Below are 27047 nucleotides of genomic sequence, written 5' to 3'. Positions count from 1 at the left end.
CCGCCCTTAACCCAGTACTCTAATCAAGCTCACTAGAATTCTGATTAGAGTAGTAAGATATAGTGTAGACGTGGTGTCTAGACAATATGCTTACATGTGTCCTAGCTTGCTCCATAGTTTGTTTGTGGTAGCTAATAGGTGGTGACAACCATATCTAGCCTTTGATTCCCCACGTTCGGGAAGTTCTTAAAACGTAGGTCTTCTTATGTTAGGCGGTTTAGCACCCTTCTCATCCCTTTCTGTTGCTAAACGGCTTAGACCCGAAGTGAACAACTTTTGTATCTACCTTAACAATCTAGTTTCAATACCATAGAAAAACCTCTCTATCCAATCTATCATTTACCCTTGTGTCATAGGATGAACTTAGTTCTTTGTTAAGATCACTTCATGTTCCACATGGAAATCGATACCCTGGAATACTCTCGAGTGAAAGCTACCTTGACAGCCATGCGCTTGCGATTTACTCTGTGTGCCACCTTTGGTATCAACATTTGCCGGAGTATACGCCCGAACCACCCAGCTAGGTTCGTCCCGAGATTGCCGATCTACGTGTCGTATCCGTCGAGGCTCATGCCTGACCTGCTAGGGTTTGCGCCAGAGTCATGGGGGCAGGGGGAGGGCCGTTCCCTCCTAAGGAGTGGCGGCTTCCTGCCGCTGGTGTTCCCACCCCCGTTCATGACACTATCACCGGGGCCAGCAGACTTGGAGTGGTGTGTGTCAAAGCTTGGTCAAACTTTCTCAAGTTTGACAAGCTTTGTAGAAAATACTAGCAACATTTGTATCACTAAAATAACTTTCTTATAAAAATATATTTCATGATTTATCTAATTATACTAATTATGCATTATGAATGTTAATATTTTTTATATATAATTGATCAAAATTAAAAGTATTTGATTTCTTTTGAAGTGAATAACATTGTTTGTGGGATGGAGAGAGTAGAATATAATTTCTCGGACTTCCTACCACACTCATAAGGAGGTTCGAAAAAGGAGTTTTTTAAACAAAATTAAGCCGACTCCACCTTACTTTCCACAATATTTATGACCATCATGACATTTTATGCAAGTATCTACTATCATGTTGGGTCCCACACTTATTTTCTACCCTCTCTATTTTAAAATAAATGCACAACTCATTTCTCGAGGAGTTAAATTTTGAAATTTAACTAAACATATAGACATATTACCATTTATATATCTAAATAAATTTATTATAAAAATATATTCTATCCTTAATCTAATGGTACTTATTATACATAATAAATGCCAGTATAGTTTTATATATTTGGTAAAAACTTAAAAGGTTTGATTCTTCAGAAAGCGAGATGTGAGTTTATTTTGAGAAAGACAGAGTACTCTGGTAAGCAAATATTGCTGTTGCCTTTAAGTTCTTCCATGTTAGTAAAAATTTAGAAGGTTTGACTCTTCGGGAAACGACACGTGAGTTTATTTTGAGAACGACGGTAAGCAAACATTGCTGATGCCCTTAAGTTCTTCCATATTAAAAAGGAAATAAATAAAAACAAAGGCCGGCGTTGGCCTACTGCTCGCATAACTTTCCCTTTCCTCTTCCCCTTCCCCTTCCCGAGCAGCAGCGACCAGAGCAAATCGGAAGGAGAACGACTGAGCGAGTTGCCACTATCCTTTTGCCCTGAGGAGGAGAGGGAACCGAAGGAGAGCGTCGGCTATGGGATATACGGGGAGCAGCTCCATTCTGGTGCACATTCTGGTGATCGCCTTCTGCCTGACCGCCTTTGGCTTCGCCATCGCCGCCGAGCGCCGCCGCAGCACGGTACTAAGATTTCCGCAAGTTGCCTTTTTCTCTTTGCCTACCGCATCCATAAACAAGCATTCCCCCACAACACACACCCTGCATCCTGAAGACGCGTAGAGATCTGTTGTTGAATTTTAATGTTTGTAAAGGAATTCCTGCTATTTGGTTTTAATATTTTTTAATGTTGAAATAAACAAATTGTATAAAAGAGCACTCTGCAAGCGCCTATCCTGATATCCCACTTCAGTCCCAATACATTCAATCGCAACGGTAGGACTAATCACTCAACTACCCTTGCAGCCTTGCTTCGTTTCCTGTAGATTTTCTGCACCATTTGTTTGTTCTTCTCCACGATATAGGAAGGACATAGACTGCGGGATTACTGATGGTATACGATGCCTTAAGATATTACGAGCTGTTTGGTTCCTCGTATAGTAACGCAAACGTAAACAATTTCATTCGCCAGCTAGTTCAAATTCATTCCCGCCGGTAACGTTCGCAGGTCAATTTCATTTACGTTTGCGTTTGCGTTTCCATTGCCACACCCAAACAGCTCGTTAGTTTTAGTTAACCTGTAATGTTTTTTTTTTAAAGGTCACTCTGCAGTCCATGCCCGTTCATAGTCGGCTATGCTATCATCTATGTGTTATCAATTATCATGTGCTGATATGTCTTACTTGATCTTGCGCTTGCAATCCTTCTCTCCAGATGATTTTTGATACCTCATATCCTTGCGCCAGTGGTGAAGCTTCACATAAATTTTAGAGGGGGCCACCAGTGCTAAAATAGCAACATTAGCAATGTTTAAGCATGATTAAGTATAAATCTTGAAAGCAATATGGAAAATTAGGGAGGGCCATCGCCCTTTTGGCCTCAATGAAGCGCATCCAGTGCTTTGTGCTGAAGTTCTATTGCTGAAAATAGTCTGTCAGCATAAATTCTTAAATGTTGAAACATAGTGGGCAGTCAATCTCCCTGCGAAAAGGCTTATTGTTTATTGATTCTTGATGAAGCAATATATATCAAGCTACTCACAATCTTGAGCCAACCAAATATTAGATCTTACAAATAACATTTTTTTATCTTGCTGCCAACAAATTAATAAGCACAACAAATGGTTTGCATGTATTAAAATTTGGCATGCCTCTCTGGTTCCTGTCACTGAGATTTGTTTGTGCCAAACAAGGGCCGATTTGCAAACTGATGTTCGGAAAGGCTGAACTTAATTTTGAACAGGGAAGCACAGATTGACTAGGGTATTTGAGCTCTGAAAAACAAGCTTGGAACCTTATGCCCCTTAAATAGTATGCTACTCCATTCCAAATTTTAAATCGTTTGACTTTTCTAGATTCATAAGTTTTACTATGTATCTAGACTTAGTTTATATTTTTTTTGAACGTAATGGCAGAAGCTATGCCTTTCAATTAAGGATAATAGAATTGGCCTAGTTTATAAGGGAAACCAGGCCTGGAAACCTTACAGAGGCACATATGAAAACACAGGAAAAACCCCACAAAACCAGAACATAGTAGCCCTGATGACTAACCCACGGCAACCCACTTACACATAGAGGTAACATTACAAACCAACGGCGCCTACAGCATGTCCTTATTGCCGAGCTAATCACAAGCAACAAAGATCAGCTCCGGCTTCCCACGGTGAACAACAACCAAAGGCCCTAACATCCTCCCATCAAGTCTTGGTTTCCTGCAAGCAGACAATGGTGCTTCCGGTATCTCCGACAAGATCATGTCCCGAGTCTCGCCTCACTTTGTCATTAAGTCCCCTCTATAACAACTTGGCTTGGCATGGCCTGAACAAGTCCTTGAGCAGTGCAGACGGTGCAAGGAAGCATTACGTCACGATCTGCCCCGACATGGCTGGTCTGTCGAGGCCACTGAGTGCCACCAGCGCCTTGATGACAAGGTCGGACAGCGGACCTTTGAAGAGGTTGACGTAGCGCAGCAAGGTCATCTCTAGAGTTTCGCCTTCTTCTTGTGTGACGCCCAAACACAAGCAGCAGAGCGTGGTGAAAGTTTATGGGAGGTTGTGGCACTAACGTTTGGGTAGCACAAACACCCAACAACCCGGAGATGAGAACAAACAGGAACCTTCTTATGAAGGACCTGAAAGGAATGGAATTTCCTATGGAGAAGGGGTGATGGTGGAGCACATAGGTGGCAGTAGCTAGAGCCTCCGCCCAGTAAGCGAGGGGCATAGAGGCATGAATAAGCATGGTGCGCACTATATTGTTGAGGGTATGAAGCATCCGTTCTACTTTGCCGTTTTGCAGGGGAAGTATAGGGGCACGACATTCGCAACAAGATACCTTTGCTGGAGAGGAAGGAACTGGTGGCAATGTTGACGAATTCGGTGCCGTTATCAGCCTGGAAGCACTTGGGCAGGGAGCTGAACTGGGTCTGGGTGTAAGCGAGGAAATCAACAATATGAGAATGAACATCAGATTTATGGCGCAATGGAAAGTCCAAACAAAGTGACTGTAATCATCCACGATGACCAAATAATATTTAAAGCCAAAAGTGCTCAACAGAGGAGACGTCCATACATCGCAATGAAGAAGCTCAAAAGGAGCAGAAGTACTGGAAGTGGAACTAGCAAAAGGCAGACACGTGTGTTTGCCAAGTTGACAGGCATGGCACAAGCTATGCGGTGCTTTATTACAATTTATTGCCGACCATTCATGAAGAGTGGAGACAGCTGCAGGACTGGGATGATGAAACGACGAGGTTGCAGGCGGTGGAGGTGGATGGCGAAGCTGGCACAGGAAGGGTGTAGAGATCCCCGTCACTATTGCAATGAAGAATCACGCGAGTGGTCTGCAGATCCTTAAAAGAGAAACCAAAGGCATCAAATTTGATAGAACAATTATTGTCACGCGTGAATTGGCGAACAGAAAGTAAGTTGCGAACAAGGTTAGGCCCAACAAGAATATTGTTCAAAACGAAGCTAGTTCCTGCAAGAGGGAGAATAGAGGGTGCTACAACCAAAAATAGGCAAAGTTTGACCATTACCTACGGTGATGAAGGAGGAAGGAGGGATAGGAAGGCGAGTGAGGAGCATACCATCAGAAAACGACATGTGTGAGGAGGTGCCGCTGTCGAGGACCCATGGACCAGCGCCTGGAAGCTGCAACTGAGTTGAAAGCCGAGATCAGGACCCGTTGGATCCCAGGAAGGAGTGGACGGCCTAGGTGCTGCCGGGGAAAAGGAGGGACCTGTGATGGCTGTGTGAGCCTGTGGGTAAGGCCCAAGCAAGCCACTAGGTGCTATACCACTCCATGCGGACTGGGCCAGCCCAAGGGCTTGAAGCAGAACCATGGGCCAGCAGATGGAAAACCGGCCTGAGGAGGACATGCAGCGTTGGGCTGCTGCTGATTGCGTGGCTGGCCGTTTTGGCGATTACCGCCGCTGCCGGAGCGCCGTTGATTGCGACGACCATTAGATTGCGGCTAGGAGTAGCCAGCCTCCCTAAGGTGCTACGGTGCTGGCAGAGGCAGGAGAAGAGGAAGCCCCCGAGCGGCACCCCGTACCGCTGCAGGTGGAGGCCGCTGATGGGGACGGGGTTCCCGATCTTTCGTCAGGTTCAAGATAACTATCGATTTGGTCGGAGAGCAACACACCGATCCGACTTTAGATCAAAAAGACCCGAACCCTACAACCTTAGCACCACATCTCCTCTGGTTATCAACCGTGTCACAATCCGGTTGACCTCGCCGAGAAGGCTAATTCTCTACTGCGAATTGAAGAACACAACCAAGAACAAGATAAAATGCAACTCAAGTGAAGTGACAATTGTGGATGTATGATTTAAGCTCTCGAATCTGGGGTTTCACAAACCGATAACGGCGACTGTTCAAAGACAGATTGATCTAAAGCAAAACCCAAACCCTAACGAGGGCGAAGACTACTGATTATATGGTGTTAGGGCCGTCACACCCCATGGATGCGCCCCCCCCTAACGGGCTCAAAGACGATACACGGCCCAACGGACCAAAGACGGTGACACAACACCCTGGCAGATTCTGGACACTGAATTATTTCGACGATTCCCGTTGACTCCGGTGGAATTTGGACCTCAAACCGAATCCTTTGGTTAGCTTATGAAATTAGCTTTCTATCCATATGTCGGTCATCGAAAACGGAATCTGGATGTGTCCTGGTCGTCTGTTTTAGTGCAAACTGGTCCTGAAGGCTGAGGCAGACTCGAACTCAAGTTGGACCAGGGCCTCTAGCTTGGCTTGGATGCCCTTGCTGGCCTCCTAAGGTGGTGGCCAAGGAGTAGGACGTCGAAGAGCTTTCTTGGTGTGTTCTCCAGTCTTCTTGAGGGCGTGCTCCGACTTGGGCCTGGGTCCCAAATGTGAATAACAAGCCTGCGACCATGTCGTAGCACCCTGATAGAAACAACAACAATATGTCTAGATGATTTGAAAACCTTGCAGATGTGATATTGAGGTGGGACCAGATCTATTTGAAAGCTTATCAGCTTTCCATTAAGTCCTCATTGACCTCAATCGTACTTCGGATGGTTGAGTTATGGTCTTCACAATGAAGCACTGTTAGGCTAGTCGACGAACCGAATGTTAGACTTTGATGAGCTTACACTTGAAGATCGGTCTTGTTCATGGCATATCCATACTCTCATCATCACTATCGTTCCTAAGCACATTTGAAATACCGATATTAGGGAGTAACAAATTCTTAATTTTATCATTATACAAACATAAGAACGAGCTCACCTTGCCTTTAGCTTTCATGGGCGTATCCATAGGTGTCATGTCCTCATCATCCTCCCCTTCTTGACAGCAAACCATTCCTCGGGTTGAGCTTAGTTGGAGGACAGGTTGTAGGTAGTAGCCAACATTGCTCCCCTTCTTGAAATTTAACCTGTTTCTTTATAACAAAACTTGGGGATCTCGACATGACATGATTATATCTATTGCAGCCCTCTAATTGATCAGTATTGTTGCGCAACAAAAGGACATTTCAGATTTGAACAATTATAAACACGATGCAACATATACTCTCCTTTACAATTATATTTTCCAATAAAATGATATGTACAAGTAGATAACCATGGCAATTCAACACTATTTAAGTTTCTCTTTCCAAACTACTAAGAGCACACGGAGTATCAAACTCAATATAACCCAAAGTATTTAGAGAAAACAATAATGTTAGCTCATCTTTTTCAGCATTAATGGGAAGCAATTTCTTATTTTCAGCACAAGTATTTTGTTGCAAAACAAAAGAATCATTCTCATTCACTGGTTGTGGCACATGAATAATCATACCACTATCACACAACTCTTCTTTATTACAAAGATCGGTAGAAAATTCATCATGTTACAAAAGGAAATCAATATAAGGTTTTAGTATAGAATTATTAGCATCATTGGTGGAAAAATTTAGCACATCAAGAGAGCTCTTGCCTTGATAGTCACCTTGTGCTCTTTTTTGATACATGCTGCAAAATATTAGTTCCAACAAGATGCAAAGTAATATCTTCATTTTGTAAAAATTCAGATTTAGATGAAGGTATTGTAACATTTGAAATAACCGTATTCTTTTATAAAAGGCTCATTCTTTCTCCTCTCGTCCCTTAGGAGATCTTCCCTTAAAATTTGAGCACTAGTCATAAGTATGTGTAATTTTCGTACCATTATATTTGAACAAATATTTATTAGTAATTGTATTGTGCACGACATTATTTTCAGATATATATGGTTTACCAAATAACAAATGATATGATTGCATAGGTACTATATCAAATGTAGCGCTATCCTTGTAAGGACCAAGGGAAAACTCAATGCCTACAATTTCAGTTGCGTTTATCTTATCCTAAAAATTTACCCATTAAATGTAATATGGATGTGGATGTGGCTGTGGTTAGACCAAGCTTCTCAACAATCTCTAAGCTTGCAAGGTTGTTGCAAGTCTCGCCATCAATCATAACACTAGCAACGTCGTTCCTCTACAACAAAATATGTTTGGAACAAGTTGTTGAACTGGTTTTGCTCCACCTTCTCCATTTGAGAACTGAGCACTCGCTGTGCAAACTCAGTAGTACATGCGGGAGGTGGCAGTGACGATGTCGTTGTAGCAACGGAGGACGGTCGTGTGCACGCTGCAGTGCCCACTTTAGCAATTATTTCATCCATCCTTGTAGACAAGTGGTCCATGATTTCCTAGCAATTCACTCTTAAAAAGAAATTCGTTGTTTGGCATTGTTAGCAATCAAAATAAATGCCCTATCAACTATTTATGGGTTAGTGGAATCACACTCTTACACGTCTTACGAAGTTCTTATAAGGTTCTTACTAACACAAAGCAATGGACGGTATAACCGGTGGTTGGTTCGTGATACCTGTGAGGGCGTGACACCAAGATTGAAAGGGTCTTTTTCGGTACTGATCTGAAGTATATGTGGAGCTCGGAAGACACATAAAGAGAAATATTTTATATGTGGCACACAAGTCAGTAACAGATAACAATATTGAATAAATGTCCAGAGCACTTGTCCTAGTTGCTGGCCTATACGTGTCGGTATTTCGAGTTATCAACTAGTAAATTTCTAGTATTACGCGTCTGGCTCGGATGGTGTGCTTAGAGGACATGAGGTTTATACTGGTTCGGGCAGAAAGTCCCTACGTCCTGTTCGTTGCTGCTGCTCGTGTTACAAGCACTGAAGGTTTGTAGTACGGGTTACAAACGAGCGAAAGAGGGACATGTCCCAAGTCTCTGATGTGCGTGTGCTCCTAAGGCGTTTTAGGGCATGTGTTTTAATGCTACAGCCGTGTAGAGCGGTGAACCGCCCCCCTCCTGTGACGTCCTGCTTCCCCTTTTATAGACAAAGGGGAAGAGCAGGTTACACAGAGAGAGGGAGAAGAGGCAAGGAGAGCAAGGCTTCTAGGACCGTCGGGCCTTTCTCTTTCTTTATGCGGGTCTCCACCGACACTGCAGATGGTGACAGGGATGGCTCCATGCCGAGCGCCTGTTCGCCGCTGATGCCACGCCCCGGCGTTGTCAGCGGGTTGTGACGTCCCATTTCGTCCTGGCGGGTGACGCGGTGAACTAGCGTGCTGGTCAGCGTCCGTACAGGGAGTAGGCAATATAGTGACCACGCGTCAGTCACTGTTGGTGATGTGAGTTCCCTGGAGTGACATGTCGCGGGCACGGGTCATGTTGAGATGTGCTAGCTCTCTACACGATGCCAGAAGTTTGACCTTGGGTTGTACTTTCTGGCCCGTAGTGGTTGGCGGCGGTATGGGCTTCCGTCAGGAGCCGCCCTGAGGGGTCGGGCGAGACGGAGCCCCTGACCCAGAGGCCGGGCGAGGTGGAGCCCGCCCCTAGAGGTCGGGCGAGGCGGAGCCCCCGCCCCAGAGGTTGAGCGAGGCGGCGTCCCCGACCCAGGGGTCGGGCGAGACGGGGCCCTCGACCTAGAGGTCGGGCAAGGCGGAGCCCGCTTCCCAGAGTCGGGCAAGGCGGAGCCCACGCACCTGGGGGTCGGTTGGAGCTGTAGTCGCGCTCCTGACTGATCGGATGAAACAATGTTGATGACCATTAGCTCCTCTTTGAGTACCCTAGTATTGGTTCCTGACAGTAGCCCCTGAGCCTGCGGAGGAGTAGGATACTCCTTCGGAGGCTTTTCCGAACGGGAGGACTCTGAGGGCATTGGCCTTATTTTGTCGCCCACGGCGTGTCCTGGGGACGGCGATTCCCTTTCATCGTGATCGGACCCCTCAGGGGTATAACCGTGAGATCTGGTGGGTCGGAAAAGGTCTTTCCTGATTTCGACCCCTACGAGGGTCTGTCCTTCTGTGACCGCGCGTTCGGTCTCCTTGCGAGTCCAACTTTCCTCGAGCCCCCGCGCATAGCGGGGGTCCGGTCGAGGGTCGGCTCGTCTTTGTGATCGTCACCCTGTCCGTGGTTTCCGCAACTGGAGAGGTTGAGCTAACGTCACTTGTCTCGATGGCTCGAGTGTCGCGCTCGGTGAGCTCGCTAACGGGACATGTTCGAGTGGAATCTGGGTCCGTCGTTCGTAACGGGGTCGGCATAGCCCTCATGTGGCATTCCACTGCTCCTTAACCCGCCACCCGGCAGATGCCCGAGTCATTCCAGAGACCGATTCAGGTGGCCCGCTGGTCTCTCCTCGATGGAGATTCTATAGGCATGGTTCGAAGGTTAGTATCGAACGAGAAGGTCGAGACGGCCCTGTTCGCTTCTGAGCGGGTCGGGCGAAGGCCGCTTGGCACTCATCTGCGTTTTATCCCCTGGCTCTGTTTGACGCGAGGCGGCCTCGAGCCCTTCGTGGGCTGGTCTTCGAACCCCGGTCGGTTGTCACTCATGTTGACGTGAGGCGGTCTCGAGCCCTTCGCGGGCCGGTCTTCGAACCCCGGTCGGTTGTCGCTCATGTTGAATGAGACGACTGTCGCTTCGTGTCGCTATGCGAAGTGTCGTGATGCAATAATTGCATATGCGATGCTTGGATGTATGAGAATGGATGAATGAATACTCATGCACTGGAAAAGTAAAGTGGGGGTTGGTAAAGTTCGGGGAGCTCTTACCGGCTATGTCCGAGTGGAATCCGGGTCCGTCGTTCGTGACTGGAGTCAGCATAACCCTCATGGGGCATTCTACTGCTCCTTACCCGTCTCTCGGACAGCGTCCCAAGCCGTCCGATCGACTTGGGTGACCCGTTGGCGTCTCCTTGATGGAGATTCCGCCGGTGGGCCCCTCCAAACCCTTCCTGGGAAGGCGGAGTCTAAAGCTCGGGGTGCGGGCAAAAAAACTCTGATCATGCTAGTGAGGAAAAACGCCGTAGCCGCTGGGGCGTAGGTTTCTTGTGGTCCGACCAGTTTTACTCAGCGTTTGTTTTCGCAAACCTTGCCTTTACGTTTTTTAATGTGATAAAGCGTCGGGCATAGAGAATGTCTACCGAATAGACATACTCTTACCGGCCCCCGAGTGAGGCCTGACCCCTTGTTGTTGCTGGGGTCGGGCGTCACTTAAAGATCGTGGAGTCGATAGCGAAACTAATAATAGAAAACGTGCGTAAATTAAGGGTGACCTGTCTCTCGGCCGCGGCCCGAGCCGTCCGAATCGACTTGGGTGACCCGCTGGCACATGACTTACCTTGATGGCTCGAGTGACGGATTTGGGGAGCTCTTACCGGATATGTTCGAGTGGAATCCGGGTCCGTCGTTCGTGACGGAGTCGGTATAACTCACATGGGGCATCCTACTGCTCCTTACCCGTCTCTCGGCAGCGGCTTGAGCCGTCCGATCGACTTGGGTGACCCGCTGTCACAGGACTTACCTCGATGGCTCGAGTGACGGGTTCGGGGAACTCTTACCGGATATGTCCGAGTGGAATCTGGGTCCGTCATTTGTGACGGAGTCGGCATAAGCCGCATGGGGTATCCTACCGCTCCTTACCCATCTCTCAGCTGCGGGCTGAGCCGTCTGATCGACTTGGGTGACCCGCTGGCACAGGACTTACCTGTGGAGATAGAGGACGAGATCATCCCGTCCAAGAAATTAGTTAGGCAGATAAGCTAGGCGGCGAACTTGTAATAAATAGACAAGCTCTTAAATTTTGTTATGGTCAAACAGATTTTTAGCCTTCTCCCCTTTTTGTATAAAAAGGTTAATGCGTTCCGACCCTTTTCGTTGTTAAGGCTGTAAAGCTCGGGGTGCGGGTGAACAAACTTTGATCACACTGGTGAGCAAAAACGCCGTAGCCGCTGGGGCGTAGGGTTTTTGCAGTCCGACCAGTTTTATTCAGCGTTTGCTTTTAGGTGTCAACGTGAGAGAGGGTTGGGTACATAGAATGTTTATTAGGTGGATATACTCTTAAACGCCTATCGACTCTTTTCGTAGCTAAGGCTAAAAAGCTCGTGGCGCGGAAAAAACTCTGATCACGCTGGTGAGTAAAAACGCCGTAGCCGCTGGGGCGTATGTTTCTTGCAGTTCGACCAGTTTTACTCAGCGTTTGTTTTCGCGACCCTCGCTTCTGAGTCTTAACGTGACAAAGAGTCGGGCGTAGAGAATATTTACCGGATAGATATGCTCTTATCGGCCCCTGAGTGAGGCCCGACCCCCTGCCGTTGCTGGGGTCGGGTGTCACTAAAGATCGAGGAGTTGATAGCAAAACTAATAAGACAATGTGCGTAAATTAAGGGTAAAAGCGACATAGCTGTTCGATGTTCCAGGCGTTAACGAAGACTTCGCCGTCGATGGTCTTGAGCTTGTAGGTGCCTGGTAGGAGCACCTCCGGGACGACGTACGGTCCCTCCCACGGCGGAGAGAGCTTGTGTCGGTTCTTGTTGCTCTGGACGAGGCGGAGCACCAGGTCCCTGACGTTGAAGGCCCGACCCCGTACTCGACGGCTGTGGTACTGGCGCAACGCTTGTTGGTACTTGGCCGAGCGGAGGAGGGCGACGCCGCGCGCTTCATCTAGCTGGTCCATGGCATCCTCGAGGGACGCCTCGGCTCCCTGTTCGTCGTACGCCCTGACCCTCGGCGCTCCATAATCGAGGCCGGTCGGGAGGATAGCCTCAGAACCGTAGACCATGAAGAATGGTGTATAGTTGGTGGCCCCGCTGGGGGTCGTCCTCAGGCTCTAGAGCACCGCGGGAAGCTCCGCGACCCATCGTCCGCCAAACTTGTTCAACCGGTTGAAGATCCTATGCTTGAGGCCTTGTAGGACCCATGCCGTTTGCGCGCTCGACCTGCCCGTTCGTGCAGGGGTGCGCCACGGCGGCCCAATCGACGCGGATGTGGTATACGCAGAATCGGAGGAACTTCTTTCCGGTGAACTGCGTGCCGTTGTCCGTGATGATGGAGTTTGCGACCACAAAGCGATGGATGATGTCAAGGAAGAACAGCACGGCTTGCTCGGACTTGATCGCGGAGATCGGTCGAGCCTCTATCCACTTTGTAAACTTGTCTACGGCGACTAGCAAGTGCGTATAGCCCCCAGGCACCCTCTTGAGAGGTCCGACTAGATCGAGCTCCCAGATCGCGAATGGCCACGTGATGGGGATCGTTTGGAGCGCTTGGGCCGGCAGGTGGGTCTGTCGAGCGTAGTATTGACACCCTTCACAGGTGTGCACAATCTGTTCAGCGTCGGCTACTGCGGTCGGCCAGTAGAAGCCTTGTCGGAACGCGTTTCCGACCAGGGTCCTAGGCGCGGCATGATGCCCGCAGACTCCATCGTGGATATCACTCAGCAACTGCTTCCCTTATTCGATGGGGATGCAACGCTGCAGGATCCCGGTGTGGCTTCGCCTGTAGAGCTCGCCCTCAATAAGGACAAAGGACTTGGCGCGACGCGTGAACCGCCGAGTCTTCGTTTTGTCCGTCGGCAGCGCCTCACGGAGGTGGTAGTCGAGGTAGGACGTCCTCTAGTCGGCCAGAGGGTCGGGCTGTATCGCTGGATCCTCGTCAAGCTCCATGACCTCGGGGTCGGATGGAGCCGTCGGCTTGTTAGCCCCTGAGCCCAGGGCAGGCGGCGCATTACCGGTCTGTTCCGGCTCCTCGTAGCTGGCCGAGAGCTCGTACTGATCGCTGGCGAAGACGCCCGTCGGCACCGGCTTTCGGCCGGATGCCGTTTTTGCCAGCGCGTCGGCCGCCTCGTTGAGACGCCTCGGGATGTGATTGAGCTCGAGACCGTCGAACTTGTCCTCCAGCTGGTGGACTTCTCGGCAATACGCGGCCATGTTGGCGTTGTGGTAGCTTGATTCCTTCATGACTTGGTCGATAACCAGCTAGGAGTCGCCCCGGACGTCAAGCCGTCGGATACCCAACTCGATGGCGATGCGTAAGCCGTTGATGAGTGCCTCATATTCGGCCATATTATTGGAGGAGGGGAAAAGGATGCGAACCATGTACCTCATGCGTACCCCGAGGGGCGAAACGAAGACCAGCCACGCGCCGACGCCTTTCTTCATCAGCGATCCGTCGAAGTATATCGTCCAGTACTGTTGGTCGACGTCTGCTGGCGGCATTTGGATCTCGGTCCATTCTGCAACGAAATCAGCCAGCACTTGGGACTTGATGGTCGTCCGGGGGGCATTTGAAATGCTTTGACCCATTAGCTCGAGTGTGCACTTGGCGATTCTTCCCGTGGCATTCGTGTGCACTCGTCGAGAGGGAAGGACGTCACGACCGTCACTGGATGCGACTCGAAGTAGTGACGCAGCTTCCTCTTGACGATGAGGACGGCGTACAAGAGCTTCTGGATTTTGGGGTAGCGGGTCTTGAAATCGGACAAGACCTCGCTAATGAAGTACACGGGACGCTGCACTTTTAGGGCTTGTCCCTCTTCTTCTCGCTCTACCACCAGGGCGGCGCTGACCACTTGCGTGGTGGCCGTAATGTAGAGTAGAAGCGGTTCCCCGTCGGTCGGGGGGACAAGGATCGGAGCCTTTGTCAGGAGCTGCTTGACCTTGTCAAGCGCCTCCTGGGCCTCGGGCGTCCATTCGAAACGGTCGGCCTTCTTCAAAAGCCGATAGAGGGGGAGACCTCGTTCACTAAGGCGCGAGATAAAACGGCTGAGTGCGGCGAGGCACCCCGTAACTCGCTGTACCCTCTTTATGTTCTGAATCGGGCTCATCCTCGTGATGGCCGAGATCTTCTCCGGGTTGGCTTCGATGCCACGCTTGGAGACGATAAAGGACCAAAAAAACGCACTTCTCGGGGTTGAGCTTGTGGCCGTTTGCTCAGAGTTTCGCGAAGGTCTGCTCTATGTCGGCTATGACCTGGTCAGCCCGTTTGGATTTGACCACAATGTCATCCACATAGGCCTCAACGGTCCGCCCGATGAGATCCCCGAAACACTTGAGCATGCAGCGTTGGTACGTAGCCCCCGCGTTTTTCAGACCGAACGGCATTGTGACGTAGCAGAATGATCCGAACGGGGTGATGAAAAACGTCGCGAGCTGGTCGGATTCTTTCATCTTGATTTGATGGTACCCGGAGTACGCATCAAGGAAGCAAATGATTTCACACCCTGAGGTCGAGTCGACTACTTGGTCTCTGCGTGGCAAAGGAAACGGATTCTTTTGACACGCTTTGTTGAGACCCGTGTAGTCAACACACATTCTCCATTTTTCACTCTTTTTTCGTACAAGAACGGGATTGGCTAACCACTCGGGGTGGTATACTTCCTTGATGAACCTGAAGGTGACGGGCAGATCGATCTGCCCAAGTGGCACGGCCTGCTTCCCAGGCACGATGCCGTGGAAAGGCGCCCCGGTCGGTCAGATGCGCGATCGGTCGATGCCCATGGCGTCGAGCGCTTCGGTGTAAATGATGTTGAGGCCGCTGCCTCCATCCATCAGCACCTTGGTGAGCCACTTCGTGCCGATGATCGAGTCGACCACGAGCGGATATCTTCCCGGCTGTTGGACGCTTTCCGGGTGATCGGTCCGATCAAAGGTTATGGCGGACTCCGACCATCGGAGGAAAGTAGGCGCGGCCGGCTCGGTCGTATAGACCTCGCGGCGCGCAAGCTTCTGGCGGCGCTTGGAGTTGTAGGTCGCCGTCCTTCCCCTCGGCGTCGTCCGCGGTCGGCTTGGGCTACTTCCTATGCTCCTCCTTGTTGGAGCTTCCGGAAAAGAACCGTTTCATGAGGACGCAGTCCTTGTATAGGTGCTTGACGGGGAAGGCATGGTTCGGGCATGGCCCTTCGAGCAGCTTCTCGAAGTGGTCTGGGGTACCCTCGGTGGGCTTTCGACCCCCCTTGCGGTCGACGGCGGCCACGAGCGAGCTCTCGCGCCGCTGCTTGTTCTTCTTCTTGCTGGTACGGTTGGAGGCGCCTTCGCCGGCGTTCTTGTCCCGCTTAGCCTTGCCTTTGAGGCGGTCGAAAATCGCCATGACCGCCTCCTCGCCCGAGGCGTGGCTGGTGGCGATGTCGAGGAGCTCCTTGGTGGTTTGTGGGCCCTTACGTCCCAGCTTGTGAACCAGGGATTCGCTGGTGGTTCCAGACAGGAAAGCTCCTATGACGTCGGCGTCGGCGACATTGGGCAGCTCGTTGCACTGCCGGGAGAAGCGCCGGATGTACCCACGAAGAGTTTCCTCGGACTTCTGTCGGCAGTTTTTGAGATCCCATGGTTTCCCAAGACGCGCGTATGTGGCTTGAAAGTTTTCCACGATCTCTTTTAGGTCCGCCCAACTTTGGATTCGGTTAGGCGGAAGGTGTTCCAACCACGTTCGCGCCGAATCGGCCAGGAAAAATGGAAGGTTGCGGATAATGAAATCGTCATTATCCGCTCCACCGGCTTGGCAAGCAAGCCGATAATCCTCGAGCCACAGTCCGGGGTTCGTTTCCCCAGAGTATTTCGGGATGTTGGTCGGCGGTCGGTACCGCGGTGGGAAGACGGCGTTGAGGATGTGTCGGCCAAAGGCTTGAGGTCCCGGCAGGTCGGGGCTTGGGCATCGGTCCTCGCCGTTGTCGTAGCGTCTGCCACGACGAGGGTGATAGCCGTAGCTAGCCTCCCTCACATCGCCGCGGGTACGCTTGCGGGCGTCGAAGGTGTCGCACGCGTCACGGTGGAGACCGAGACGCTCATGCACCGGGACCGTGGTGCGCGGGCTGCCGCCTTGCTGCGTCTGGTGGACTGATACGTCCTTGTCGGGTCGCTCTGAGGGCGCGCGCCGGCTGGCGTCGAGCTCGCGTCGTCGGGACAGCGAGCTCTCGGCCTGCTGTGCCGCCGCACGCTTGAGTAGTGTGCGAATCTCGCGATGGGCCCGATGATCCTCAGGCATCGCGGGCCCCGGAAGTCCCCGGAGCAAGGCCGCCGCCGCAGCGATGTTCTGGCTTGCCCAGACAAAGTATGGGAGGGCTTCGTCGTCCTCGATGATCCTCCTGTTCACGTCGCAGGCCACGGGGCGCGCATGCCCACTGTCTCCGTGGCGCTCGATCTCGTTCGAGCTCCGCGCGTTCCTGCTCGAGCTGGAGCCGTGCTTCCTCGATCTCTTGGTGTCGGGCCTTCAGTTGCTCTACTCGCAGGCGAGGTGGGGCCCCTGCATCCCCCTTGACCTCGTCGTCGAGGTCGTTCGTTGGGGTAGCCTCTTCCTCGTGGATGCTTTCGATGTATTCCTCGGGGGTACCTGCCATGAAACATTCACGAGAAGGGTGATGGCTCTCCTGATTTGATGGTACCCGGAGTACGCATCAAGGAAGCAAATGATTTCACACCCTGAGGTCGAGTCGACTACTTGGTCTCTGCGTGGCAAAGGAAACGGATTCTTTTGACACGCTTTGTTGAGACCCGTGTAGTCAACACACATTCTCCATTTTTCACTCTTTTTTCGTACAAGAACGGGATTGGCTAACCACTCGGGGTGGTATACTTCCTTGATGAACCTGAAGGTGACGGGCAGATCGATCTGCCCAAGTGGCACGGCCTGCTTCCCAGGCACGATGCCGTGGAAAGGCGCCCCGGTCGGTCAGATGCGCGATCGGTCGATGCCCATGGCGTCGAGCGCTTCGGTGTAAATGATGTTGAGGCCGCTGCCTCCATCCATCAGCACCTTGGTGAGCCACTTCGTGCCGATGATCGAGTCGACCACGAGCGGATATCTTCCCGGCTGTTGGACGCTTTCCGGGTGATCGGTCCGATCAAAGGTTATGGCGGACTCCGACCATCGGAGGAAAGTAGGCGCGGCCGGCTCGGTCGTATAGACCTCGTGGCGCGCAAGCTTCTGGCGGCGCTTGGAGTTGTAGGTCGCCGTCCTTCCCCTCGGCGTCGTCCGCGGTCGGCTTGGGCTACTTCCTATGCTCCTCCTTGTTGGAGCTTCCGGAAAAGAACCGTTTCATGAGGACGCAGTCCTTGTATAGGTGCTTGACGGGGAAGGCATGGTTCGGGCATGGCCCTTCGAGCAGCTTCTCGAAGTGGTCTGGGGTACCCTCGGTGGGCTTTCGACCCCCCTTGCGGTCGACGGCGGCCACGAGCGAGCTCTCGCGCCGCTGCTTGTTCTTCTTCTTGCTGGTACGGTTGGAGGCGCCTTCGCCGGCGTTCTTGTCCCGCTTAGCCTTGCCTTTGAGGCGGTCGAAAATCGCCATGACCGCCTCCTCGCCCGAGGCGTGGCTGGTGGCGATGTCGAGGAGCTCCTTGGTGGTTTGTGGGCCCTTACGTCCCAGCTTGTGAACCAGGGATTCGCTGGTGGTTCCAGACAGGAAAGCTCCTATGACGTCGGCGTCGGCGACATTGGGCAGCTCGTTGCACTGCCGGGAGAAGCGCCGGATGTACCCACGAAGAGTTTCCTCGGACTTCTGTCGGCAGTTTTTGAGATCCCATGGTTTCCCAAGACGCGCGTATGTGGCTTGAAAGTTTTCCACGATCTCTTTTAGGTCCGCCCAACTTTGGATTCGGTTAGGCGGAAGGTGTTCCAACCACGTTCGCGCCGAATCGGCCAGGAAAAATGGAAGGTTGCGGATAATGAAATCGTCATTATCCGCTCCACCGGCTTGGCAAGCAAGCCGATAATCCTCGAGCCACAGTCCGGGGTTCGTTTCCCCAGAGTATTTCGGGATGTTGGTCGGCGGTCGGTACCGCGGTGGGAAGACGGCGTTGAGGATGTGTCGGCCAAAGGCTTGAGGTCCCGGCAGGTCGGGGCTTGGGCATCGGTCCTCGCCGTTGTCGTAGCGTCTGCCACGACGAGGGTGATAGCCGTAGCTAGCCTCCCTCGCATCGCCGCGGGTACGCTTGCGGGCGTCGAAGGTGTCGCACGCGTCACGGTGGAGACCGAGACGCTCATGCACCGGGACCGTGGTGCGCGGGCTGCCGCCTTGCTGCGTCTGGTGGACTGATACGTCCTTGTCGGGTCGCTCTGAGGGCGCGCGCCGGCTGGCGTCGAGCTCGCGTCGTCGGGACAGCGAGCTCTCGGCCTGCTGTGCCGCCGCACGCTTGAGTAGTGTGCGAATCTCGCGATGGGCCCGATGATCCTCAGGCATCGCGGGCCCCGGAAGTCCCCGGAGCAAGGCCGCCGCCGCAGCGATGTTCTGGCTTGCCCAGACAAAGTATGGGAGGGCTTCGTCGTCCTCGATGATCCTCCTGTTCACGTCGCAGGCCACGGGGCGCGCATGCCCACTGTCTCCGTGGCGCTCGATCTCGTTCGAGCTCCGCGCGTTCCTGCTCGAGCTGGAGCCGTGCTTCCTCGATCTCTTGGTGTCGGGCCTTCAGTTGCTCTACTCGCAGGCGAGGTGGGGCCCCTGCATCCCCCTTGACCTCGTCGTCGAGGTCGTTCGTTGGGGTAGCCTCTTCCTCGTGGATGCTTTCGATGTATTCCTCGGGGGTACCTGCCATGAAACATTCACGAGAAGGGTGATGGCTCTCCCTGTTGGAGTCAGAGTCGGAGGGCGACCCCGATTCTCCCGCAAGGAGGTCGTGGAAAGATTCCGCGACATATTCGGTCATCCCCACGAACTCGTCGTTCACGGGGGATGGAGGCGTGCGTTGCGCCACAAGGTGGCCAATGGTTTTTGCGGTGTTGCGGAGATCAGACGGGAGCGCTGTCGGGGCGCTCCGGATGAGGTATTCCGGGGAGAGCGGCTCTCCTCCGGTAAGCTGCGTCATTACATTGGCGAACGAGAAGGTGAGGTGGCGCAGGTCCTCCTGGGACGGTCGGGGTCCCAGGAAGGCGCCGAGGAGCTGGTCGCTCCCGGGAGCGCGGGCCTCCAGTGCGTGCAGCTACAGCTCCTCGAGCGCCTCAGCGATCGTGTCGAGGCCGGCGGAGTGGAGAGGTTGGACGGCGACGGGAGCCTGCATCAACTCTCCCTCCGTCGTGATGATGAAGTCTAGGTTTCCGAAGCGCACGTGCGCACCCGGGACCCAGCTGACGCCGCGACTAGCCATCCAAGGCCTGATGTGGGCGTCGAGACATGCAAAAAGGCCCTACCTGGCGTGCCAATTGTCGGTGTTTCGAGTTACCAACTAGTAAATTTATAGTATTGCGCGTCTGGCTCGGATGGTGTGCTTAGAGGACATGAGATTTATATTGGTTCGGGCAAAAAGTCCCTACGTCCAGTTCGTCGTTGCTCGTGTTACTAGCACTGAAGGTTTTTAGTAGGGGTTACAAACGAGCGAGAGATGGACTGGTCCCAAATCTGATGTGCGTGTGCTCCTAAGGCGTGTGTTTTAATGTCTACAGCCGTGTAGAGCGGTGAACCGCCCCCCTCCTGGAACGTCCTGCATCCCCTTTTATAGACGAAGGGGAAGAGCAGGTTACACAGAGAGAAAGAGGGAGAAGAGGCAAGGAGAGGAAGGCTTCCAGGACCGCTGGGCCTTTCTCTTTCTTTATGCGGGTCCTGCCGACACTGCAGATGGTGACAGGGACGGCTCCACGCCGGGCGCCTGTTCGCCGCTAATTCCACGCCCCGGCGTTGTCAGCGGGTCGTGACATCCCATTCCGTCCCAGCGGGCGACGCGGCGAACCAGCGTGCTGGTCAGCGATCGTACAGGGAGTAGGCAACATAGTGACCACGCGTCCGTCACTGTTGGTGATGTGAGTTCCTTGGAGTGACATGTCGCGGGCACGGGCCATGTTGTGATGTGCCAGCTCCCTGCACGATGCTAGAACTTTAACCTTGGGTTGTACTTTCTGGTCCGTAGTGGTTGGCGGCGGTATGAGCTTCCGTCAGGAGCCGCGCTTGAGGGGTCGGACGAGGCGGGGCCCGCTCCCCAGAGGTCGGGTGAGGCGTAGCCCGCTCCCCAGAGGTCGGGCGAGGCGGAGCCCACGCACCTGGGGGTCGGTTGGAGCTGTAGTCGCGCTCTTGACTGCTCGGATAAATCAATGTTGTTGACCATTAGCTCCTTCTTTTCGGGTACCCTAGTATTGATCCCCGACAATACGTGTTGCTAGCATTAGTTGTGACAAACAAAGGGGTGAAACAAGTTCGAAAGGTAGCAATGGAAATAAGGACAAGGAAAAAGGCAACACAAACAATAGAGCTTTTGGGTGTTCCTTATGTGCTCTTTTTCTATTCTATTCTCTTTTCTTTTACTATTATTTTTTTATTTTCTTTTTTTGTCCAAACTTTTTTTTGCTTTTGGTCTTTTGAAATTTTTTCTCCGCAAGGAGCACACAAGAACAAATCACAAAAAATTTAAGCTCAATTGGATAAAAGATGTGGCCTATAAAAAATTAGGACTGTGCTCCAAAAAGCATAACAAAACTTATGGGCATGGAAACTCGATTTTCCTGGTCGAATTTCGCAAATCTAATATTTTGCGAACCCAGCATAGCTGGGATGAAAGGGATCTAAAATTTTCTGGCATTCTCCGTAGATATAAAATTTGCTCCGTTTCGAGTTCGGATGCAAAAGTTATGACTATTTTAAGGAAGCTGCTCGAATTAGGGTTTTGTGGACAAAAGATGTGGATTTTTGGATGGTGGTGGCTAGGTTTATGGAAAACAGCAGGGGATCACACAAACTAGACTCAAACATGATCTAAACCAGCAATAAGACCTTGACCTAGGACACAAACTCAACACGCGGGCTCTGAAACTGAAATATGCAAAGGCTATGGCACGGATGGTTCTAGACATATAAGAAATATGGCGGTAGGCTATGGGACGAAGCCGAAAACACTCGAACTAAGGGTAAGATGCGAATCTTAAGGTATACCTGAAGCTCTGAATACCAATTGATGGGGACGGGGTTCACGATCTTCCGTCAGGTTCATGAAAACTATCGATCTGGTCGGAGAGCAACACACCGATCCGGCTTCAGATCACAAAGACCCGAACCCTGCAACCTTAGCACCACGTCTCCTCTGGTTATCAACCGTGTCACAATCCAGTTGACCTCGCCGAGAAGGCTAATCCCTGCTGCGAATCGAAGAACACAAGCAAAAACAAGATAGAATGCAACTCAAGTGAAGTGACAATTGCGGATGTATGATTTAAGCTCTCGAATCTGGGGTTTCACAAACCGATAACGGCGACTGTTCAAAGACAGATTGATCTAAAGCAAAACCCAAACCTTGACGAGGGCGGCTACTGATTATAAGGTGTTAGGGTCGTCACACCCCCTGGACGCGCCCCCCCTAACGGGCTCAAAGACGATACACGGCCCAACCGACCAAAGATGGTGACGTAACACCTTGGCAGATTCTGGACGCTGAATTGTTTCGACGATTTCCGTTGACTCTGGTGGAATTTGGACCTAAAACCAAAGCCTTTGGTTAGCTTATGAAATTAGCTTTCCATCCATACGTGGGTCATAGAAAACAGAGTCCGGATGCGTCCTGGGTGTTCGTTTTATTGCAGACTGGTCCTGAAGGCTGAGGCAGACTCGAACTCAAGTTGGACTGGGCCTCCGGCTTGGCTTGGATGCCCTTGCTGGCCTCCTAAGGTGGTGGCCAAGGAGGAGGATGTCGAAGAGCTTTCTTGGTGTGTTCTCCATCTCCTTGGGGTGTGCTCCGACTTGGGCCTAGGTCCCAAGTGTGAATTGTTAAGTAGACTTGTTGCTAGAGGTTTTCAGTAGGCTCAAGGACGTGGTTATGATGAGACATTTGCACCTGTTGCTCATATGAGTATCGTTCGTACTCTGATTGTAGTGGCTGCCACTTCAAATTGGGCTATCTCTCAGTTGGATGTTAAGAATGCTTTTCTTCATGGTGACTTGAATGAAGAAGTTTACATGCAGCCACCTCCAGGTGTTGCTGTTCCCTCAGGATATGTTTGTCGTCTTCGTCGTGCCTTATATGGTCTCAAACAGGCTCCTCGTGCTTGGTTTGAGAGATTTGTTTCTGTGATACGAGCTGCTGGTTTTTCACCTAGTGCTGATGATCCTGCTCTATTTATTCACCTCTCTCCACGTGGGTGTACTCTGCTCATGGTCCGGTGGTCAGAGTTGTAGCAGCTGGGAGGTAACTGCTCCAGCAGTGGCACGTAGAAAGGCGGTGACAATGGATGCGCCCGGGATCCACCAGGACGTGGAAGCAGTGGTGGAGAGTCCACCAATAGGATCTCATGCACATCCTCATCGTCGGAATCGAGCACTAAATGGTGGTCGGGACCGAGCTCCAAGTGGTGCATGTTGTTGGGTGAAGGTGGATCCACAACAGGGGGCATTGATCTGTAGCGGAATGTGGAGGCGGAGGCTTCCGGTGGCGGTGATGACGCTTGAGGCCGGAGTGGCGGTGGGTCGGGCATGACGGGGATGGAGGCTTGAGCAACGAGATCTTCACCTTCGTTCTTGGGCTTGCCGACGAGCTTGGTGGCCTTGGCTGCCATCGGCTTAGCAGTGGCCTTGCCAGGCTTGGGCCTTGTCGGCGGCGAGGCAGGCGGACGACTTCTTGAAGGAGCTCCTCGCCTGTGGTCCACTTACCCTGTGGCGGCGAGCTTCCCCACGTGTGGAGCCTCCCCGTGGCTGGCCGGCGAGCGGCGCCCGCGAGCAGCGTCCAACCTAGGAGCTCACATCGTGGCTGGTGGCAGCTGGAGCTGGATGCACGAGATGTACGCGGCGGCGGCGGCGCAGGCGTTCTCCTGTGATGCTGGGCTGGCGCCCTGTGGCTTCTGTGGCTGGCTGGAAGGGGCACAGGGCAGGCAACAGGCGGATCTGCCCTGACCTTCCGGAAGTACCGGTGAGGTCGGACTCGTCGCCGCGCCCACTGTCTCCAGCGACGCAGTGGGCATCAGCCCAGGCAAACCCTGCTGCGGGAATGGGTGGCGCGGCAGAGGAGGCGGAGAAGCGGAGGCAGCGCCTAGTGAGGAGCTGATGCCTCAGCAACCGTATGGCAGCATTCTCCCTTCTCCTTCTCTGCCGTAGAGGCCAGGAGGCTGCAGCATTGCTGCTCCAGACTCCAGAGGGATGGAGAGGCCGCCTTGCTGGCGCTCCAGCAGATCTGGAACAGCGGAGAGAACTCATCGGAGGTGGAGAGGACGAGCTCTGCCCTTGTGAGCTTCACAAATAGACATAGTGTATATCTAGATGCATAACAAAAGCTATGCATCTAGAAAAGCCAAAACGACTTACAATTTGGAACAGATGGAGTAGTTAGCATCTTTTTGATCAAACACAATCTTCGCAGCTTACAAACTAACCCACCAAGATCCAAATTATTTCTTATTTTCTTTTTTTGTTGAGCTATATGATTTTCAGACAGAGTACTTATGGTTTACTTACTGGAATAAAAGTAGAGGCCACATATGATGATTTTTGGGTTATGAAATACGAATGATAATGACATAATGGAATAATCACGTGAAAAGAGCAGTCTGCACATTCCCAGCAAATCCAAGTGCAATAGTTGGACTAATCACTCAAATACAATTGCTAAGTCTAAAGTCAGTGGGTCTTGTATCCATCACTTCTTTGTTTTTGTTCATGATTTAGGTAGAATGTAAACTGTGGCATGCCTAATGTTATAGTGTGTCTAAAATATTATTTTTCATTTATCTGTAACTTTTACACAAAAGTGGCATGTGCGATTCTTTCGTACTCCATAGTGCTATCATTCTTGGGTTATTATTGTGTGTATTGACATGTCTTACTGGAATTATTGTTTGGAATCCTTTGTCAAAATGATTTTTTGAAACCTTGTGCTCGTGCTATGTTGAGAAATTAGATTTTGTACATAAAGTTTTCCTATGTTTAAACAGAGTGGAGTAAGCTAATCACATGGTGAAGGCCTATTTTTAGTGTTACTAATGAAGTAATATATGCTCACTTATCGACATTGTTGAAGAACAAAATGTTAAATCTTACAATAACAAAGGAAAAGTCTACTTAACCCCACTAACAATTGATGTTCATCTAAATCACCCCCGCACCTAGAAAACTAGATATTATACCCTGTACAAATAACCCCTTGTGGTAGTTTTGCTAATGTGGCATATTATGTAGATGTTTACATGGCTATGACTCAGCAAGCAATAGGAAAAGTATAGATAGCCCCCTAACGTATTAAGGGTTGAGTACATAACCCCTCAACTATAAACCTAGTATTGTAGCCCTTAAAGCATCTAATAATGTTCAAATCACCACTGGATGGTTTTGTTGAAGGGAGGATGTTGGAGGGGATGGCGTGGGTGCAGGAGCAAGACATGACCTCTATGTTGTCAATGAGCGTCGGTAGGTGGAGGTGTCGAGCATTCCAGAAAAGAGATGGGAGAGGAGGCAAAGGGAGCTGTGAGGATGAGGGGTAAAATAAAAAGAAAACAAGAATGTACCCACCTACAGATGGGTCATCGTATAAGCATGGGTGACGAAACATGCTAGTGTGGTGGGTATGGTGGCAAAATAGCCCTACAAAACCATCCCAGGCCTACAACACGGGTTTTTGTATTTAAGGGGGTTATGTAGTCAACCCTCGATATGTTAGGGGTTATGTGGATTATTTTCCCAATAACATATATATCATACTGGCAACGAATTAATAATCTCAGCTAATGCCTTCCTTGGCCTAATGTTCGTCATACCCATCTAGCTCACGCTACAGCTGCCACAACTGACTCCAAATGGGGGCCAATTCGCAGGTTGATGTTGTAAAAGATTGAATTTAGGCTTGAATTGGGAAACACAGATTTGTAATTGGCTATTGGTATTTTAGCTTTCAAACAATTAGAACATTTGTGCCCCCTCAATACCATTCCAGTTATCATTTTTTGATCACGTCCTCAGCTTACAGACTACCAGAAGCAACCAGGATCCAATTTAATTTCTTCTATTGAGCTGTATGATTTTAGGATCGAGCTTTTGTGGTCTTAGTTACTAGTAGAATTGAACCTAGAGGCTACATACAGCAATTCAGATCACCTAACATTCAGGTTAATTGTGAAATTGTCAAATAAGTATGGTTTAATATATGTATAATTGTATATTAACTCATTGATAAATATGATCTAATTGTTTGTCTTCCAATATTCTAAATATGCACCTGCAATGTTGATTTTTGATGAAATTGAATTGACTATCTCATTCCCAAATAATTGCGACTAGTTTTTTGGAGTAAATTTCATTTCCATCACATGATTTCATGTTTCAGCAATCATCGTTGCACAGGGTCACAAACAAGGTTTTGGCCCACATCTTGGTCTAAGTTTACCATTGCTATGTTACAGTTAATTAGTTTCACTGTTGACAGTTTTAATGAGCTAAAAACCAACTTATGAGCTCCCATCTTGGTCTAAGTTTATCGTTGCTATATTACAGTTAGTTAGGCTACTTTTGACAGTTTTAGTTAGCAACAAACCAAAGATTATGAGCTCTTTTTGGAATGTCAAGTATGACTGATGTATGTAGTACATAAAACAATATAATCATTAGGTTCATGTGTCAGAAACCATTCAGCATGTGCTGTTGGTTTTGACAAATAAAAAAAAGTAAATCAGTTTTTTTTTTTCTCAAACAGAAGAAAATTAGTTTGCTAGAACATATTTATAAGAGCTGCATGTTCTCCTGATAATGAATTTTTGTTACCTTTTACATTTTTATAACAGGGTTCAATAGTCACAGACAGCTCCAATACCACATTTTGTGTCTATGACTCCGATATTGCTACTGGATATGGTGTTGGTGCTTTCCTGTTTCTTCTCTCGGGCCATTCACTTCTTATGGGTGTTACGAGATGCATGTGCTTCGGTGCACCACTTGCACCAGGTGGAAGCAGAGCCTGGTCCATCATATACTTCGCATCTTCATGGTTATTTCTATTTCTATGCTCTATCACACATGACAAGAAAAAAAAAACTTCAGTACTTTCGACGTTTTGTAGCCCCACTATTTATATATTCATGGCATATGTTTGCAGGATCACATTTGCAATTGCAGAGGCCTGCCTAATTGCTGGAGCAACTAAGAACGCATACCACACCAAGTATAGGGATATGGTATATGCTGGTAACTGGACTTGCCAATCTCTGCGCAAAGGAGTGTTTATTGCCGGAGCAGTCTTCGTGGTGTTCACCATGATTTTGAACGTCTACTTCTACATGTACTATTCTAAGGCCACTAGCCAAGCTGCCAAAAGGATCAGTAAGACAACTCCCAGCGTTGGCATGACTGACTATGCGTGAGCAACCTCATAGAACTCCCTTCTAATTTAAAATAACTTATTTGTGTCGTTTTCTGCAACTATTTCTATTTTTGTGCCATTTTTTGTAACGCTGCAATGAGTGATTTTGGGACATGACTTAGTTTCAGTCAAATGTTTTTTTTACTATATATGTAATATGCTCACTGCTTTTTTCCTTGCAAAACCAAATTACTCCTCTATAATGCGTCCTTATATGTTTGAAG

The 27047-nt window shown here is 50.3% G+C and overlaps 1 protein-coding gene across 1 annotated transcript; it reads left to right on the top strand.

Moving 5' to 3' along the window:
- Window positions 1–1546: 1546 nt before the first annotated feature.
- LOC136529294 (uncharacterized) lies at window positions 1547–27047 on the top strand. The gene is made up of 3 exons (XM_066522371.1): window positions 1547–1794; window positions 26249–26451; window positions 26560–27047. The coding sequence occupies exons 1-3, from the start codon at window positions 1690–1692 to the stop codon at window positions 26822–26824; spliced, it is 573 nt and encodes a 190-aa protein (XP_066378468.1). The 5' UTR covers window positions 1547–1689; the 3' UTR covers window positions 26825–27047.

This window comes from Miscanthus floridulus, chromosome 19 (assembly GCF_019320115.1).
Source record: "Miscanthus floridulus cultivar M001 chromosome 19, ASM1932011v1, whole genome shotgun sequence".
Lineage (NCBI taxonomy): Eukaryota > Viridiplantae > Streptophyta > Magnoliopsida > Poales > Poaceae > Miscanthus > Miscanthus floridulus.
This window is presented reverse-complemented; position numbering and strand designations above follow the sequence as displayed.

Excerpts from the sequence above, each read along its gene's own strand:
- LOC136529294 (XM_066522371.1), top strand. The coding sequence starts at position 1,690 with ATGGGATATACGGGGAGCAGCTCCATTCTGGTGCACATTCTGGTGATC. Across the intron at positions 1,795-26,248 it reads CCGAGCGCCGCCGCAGCACG|GGTTCAATAGTCACAGACAG; the intron begins GTACTAAGATTT and ends TTTTTATAACAG. Across the intron at positions 26,452-26,559 it reads ATATACTTCGCATCTTCATG|GATCACATTTGCAATTGCAG; the intron begins GTTATTTCTATT and ends ATATGTTTGCAG.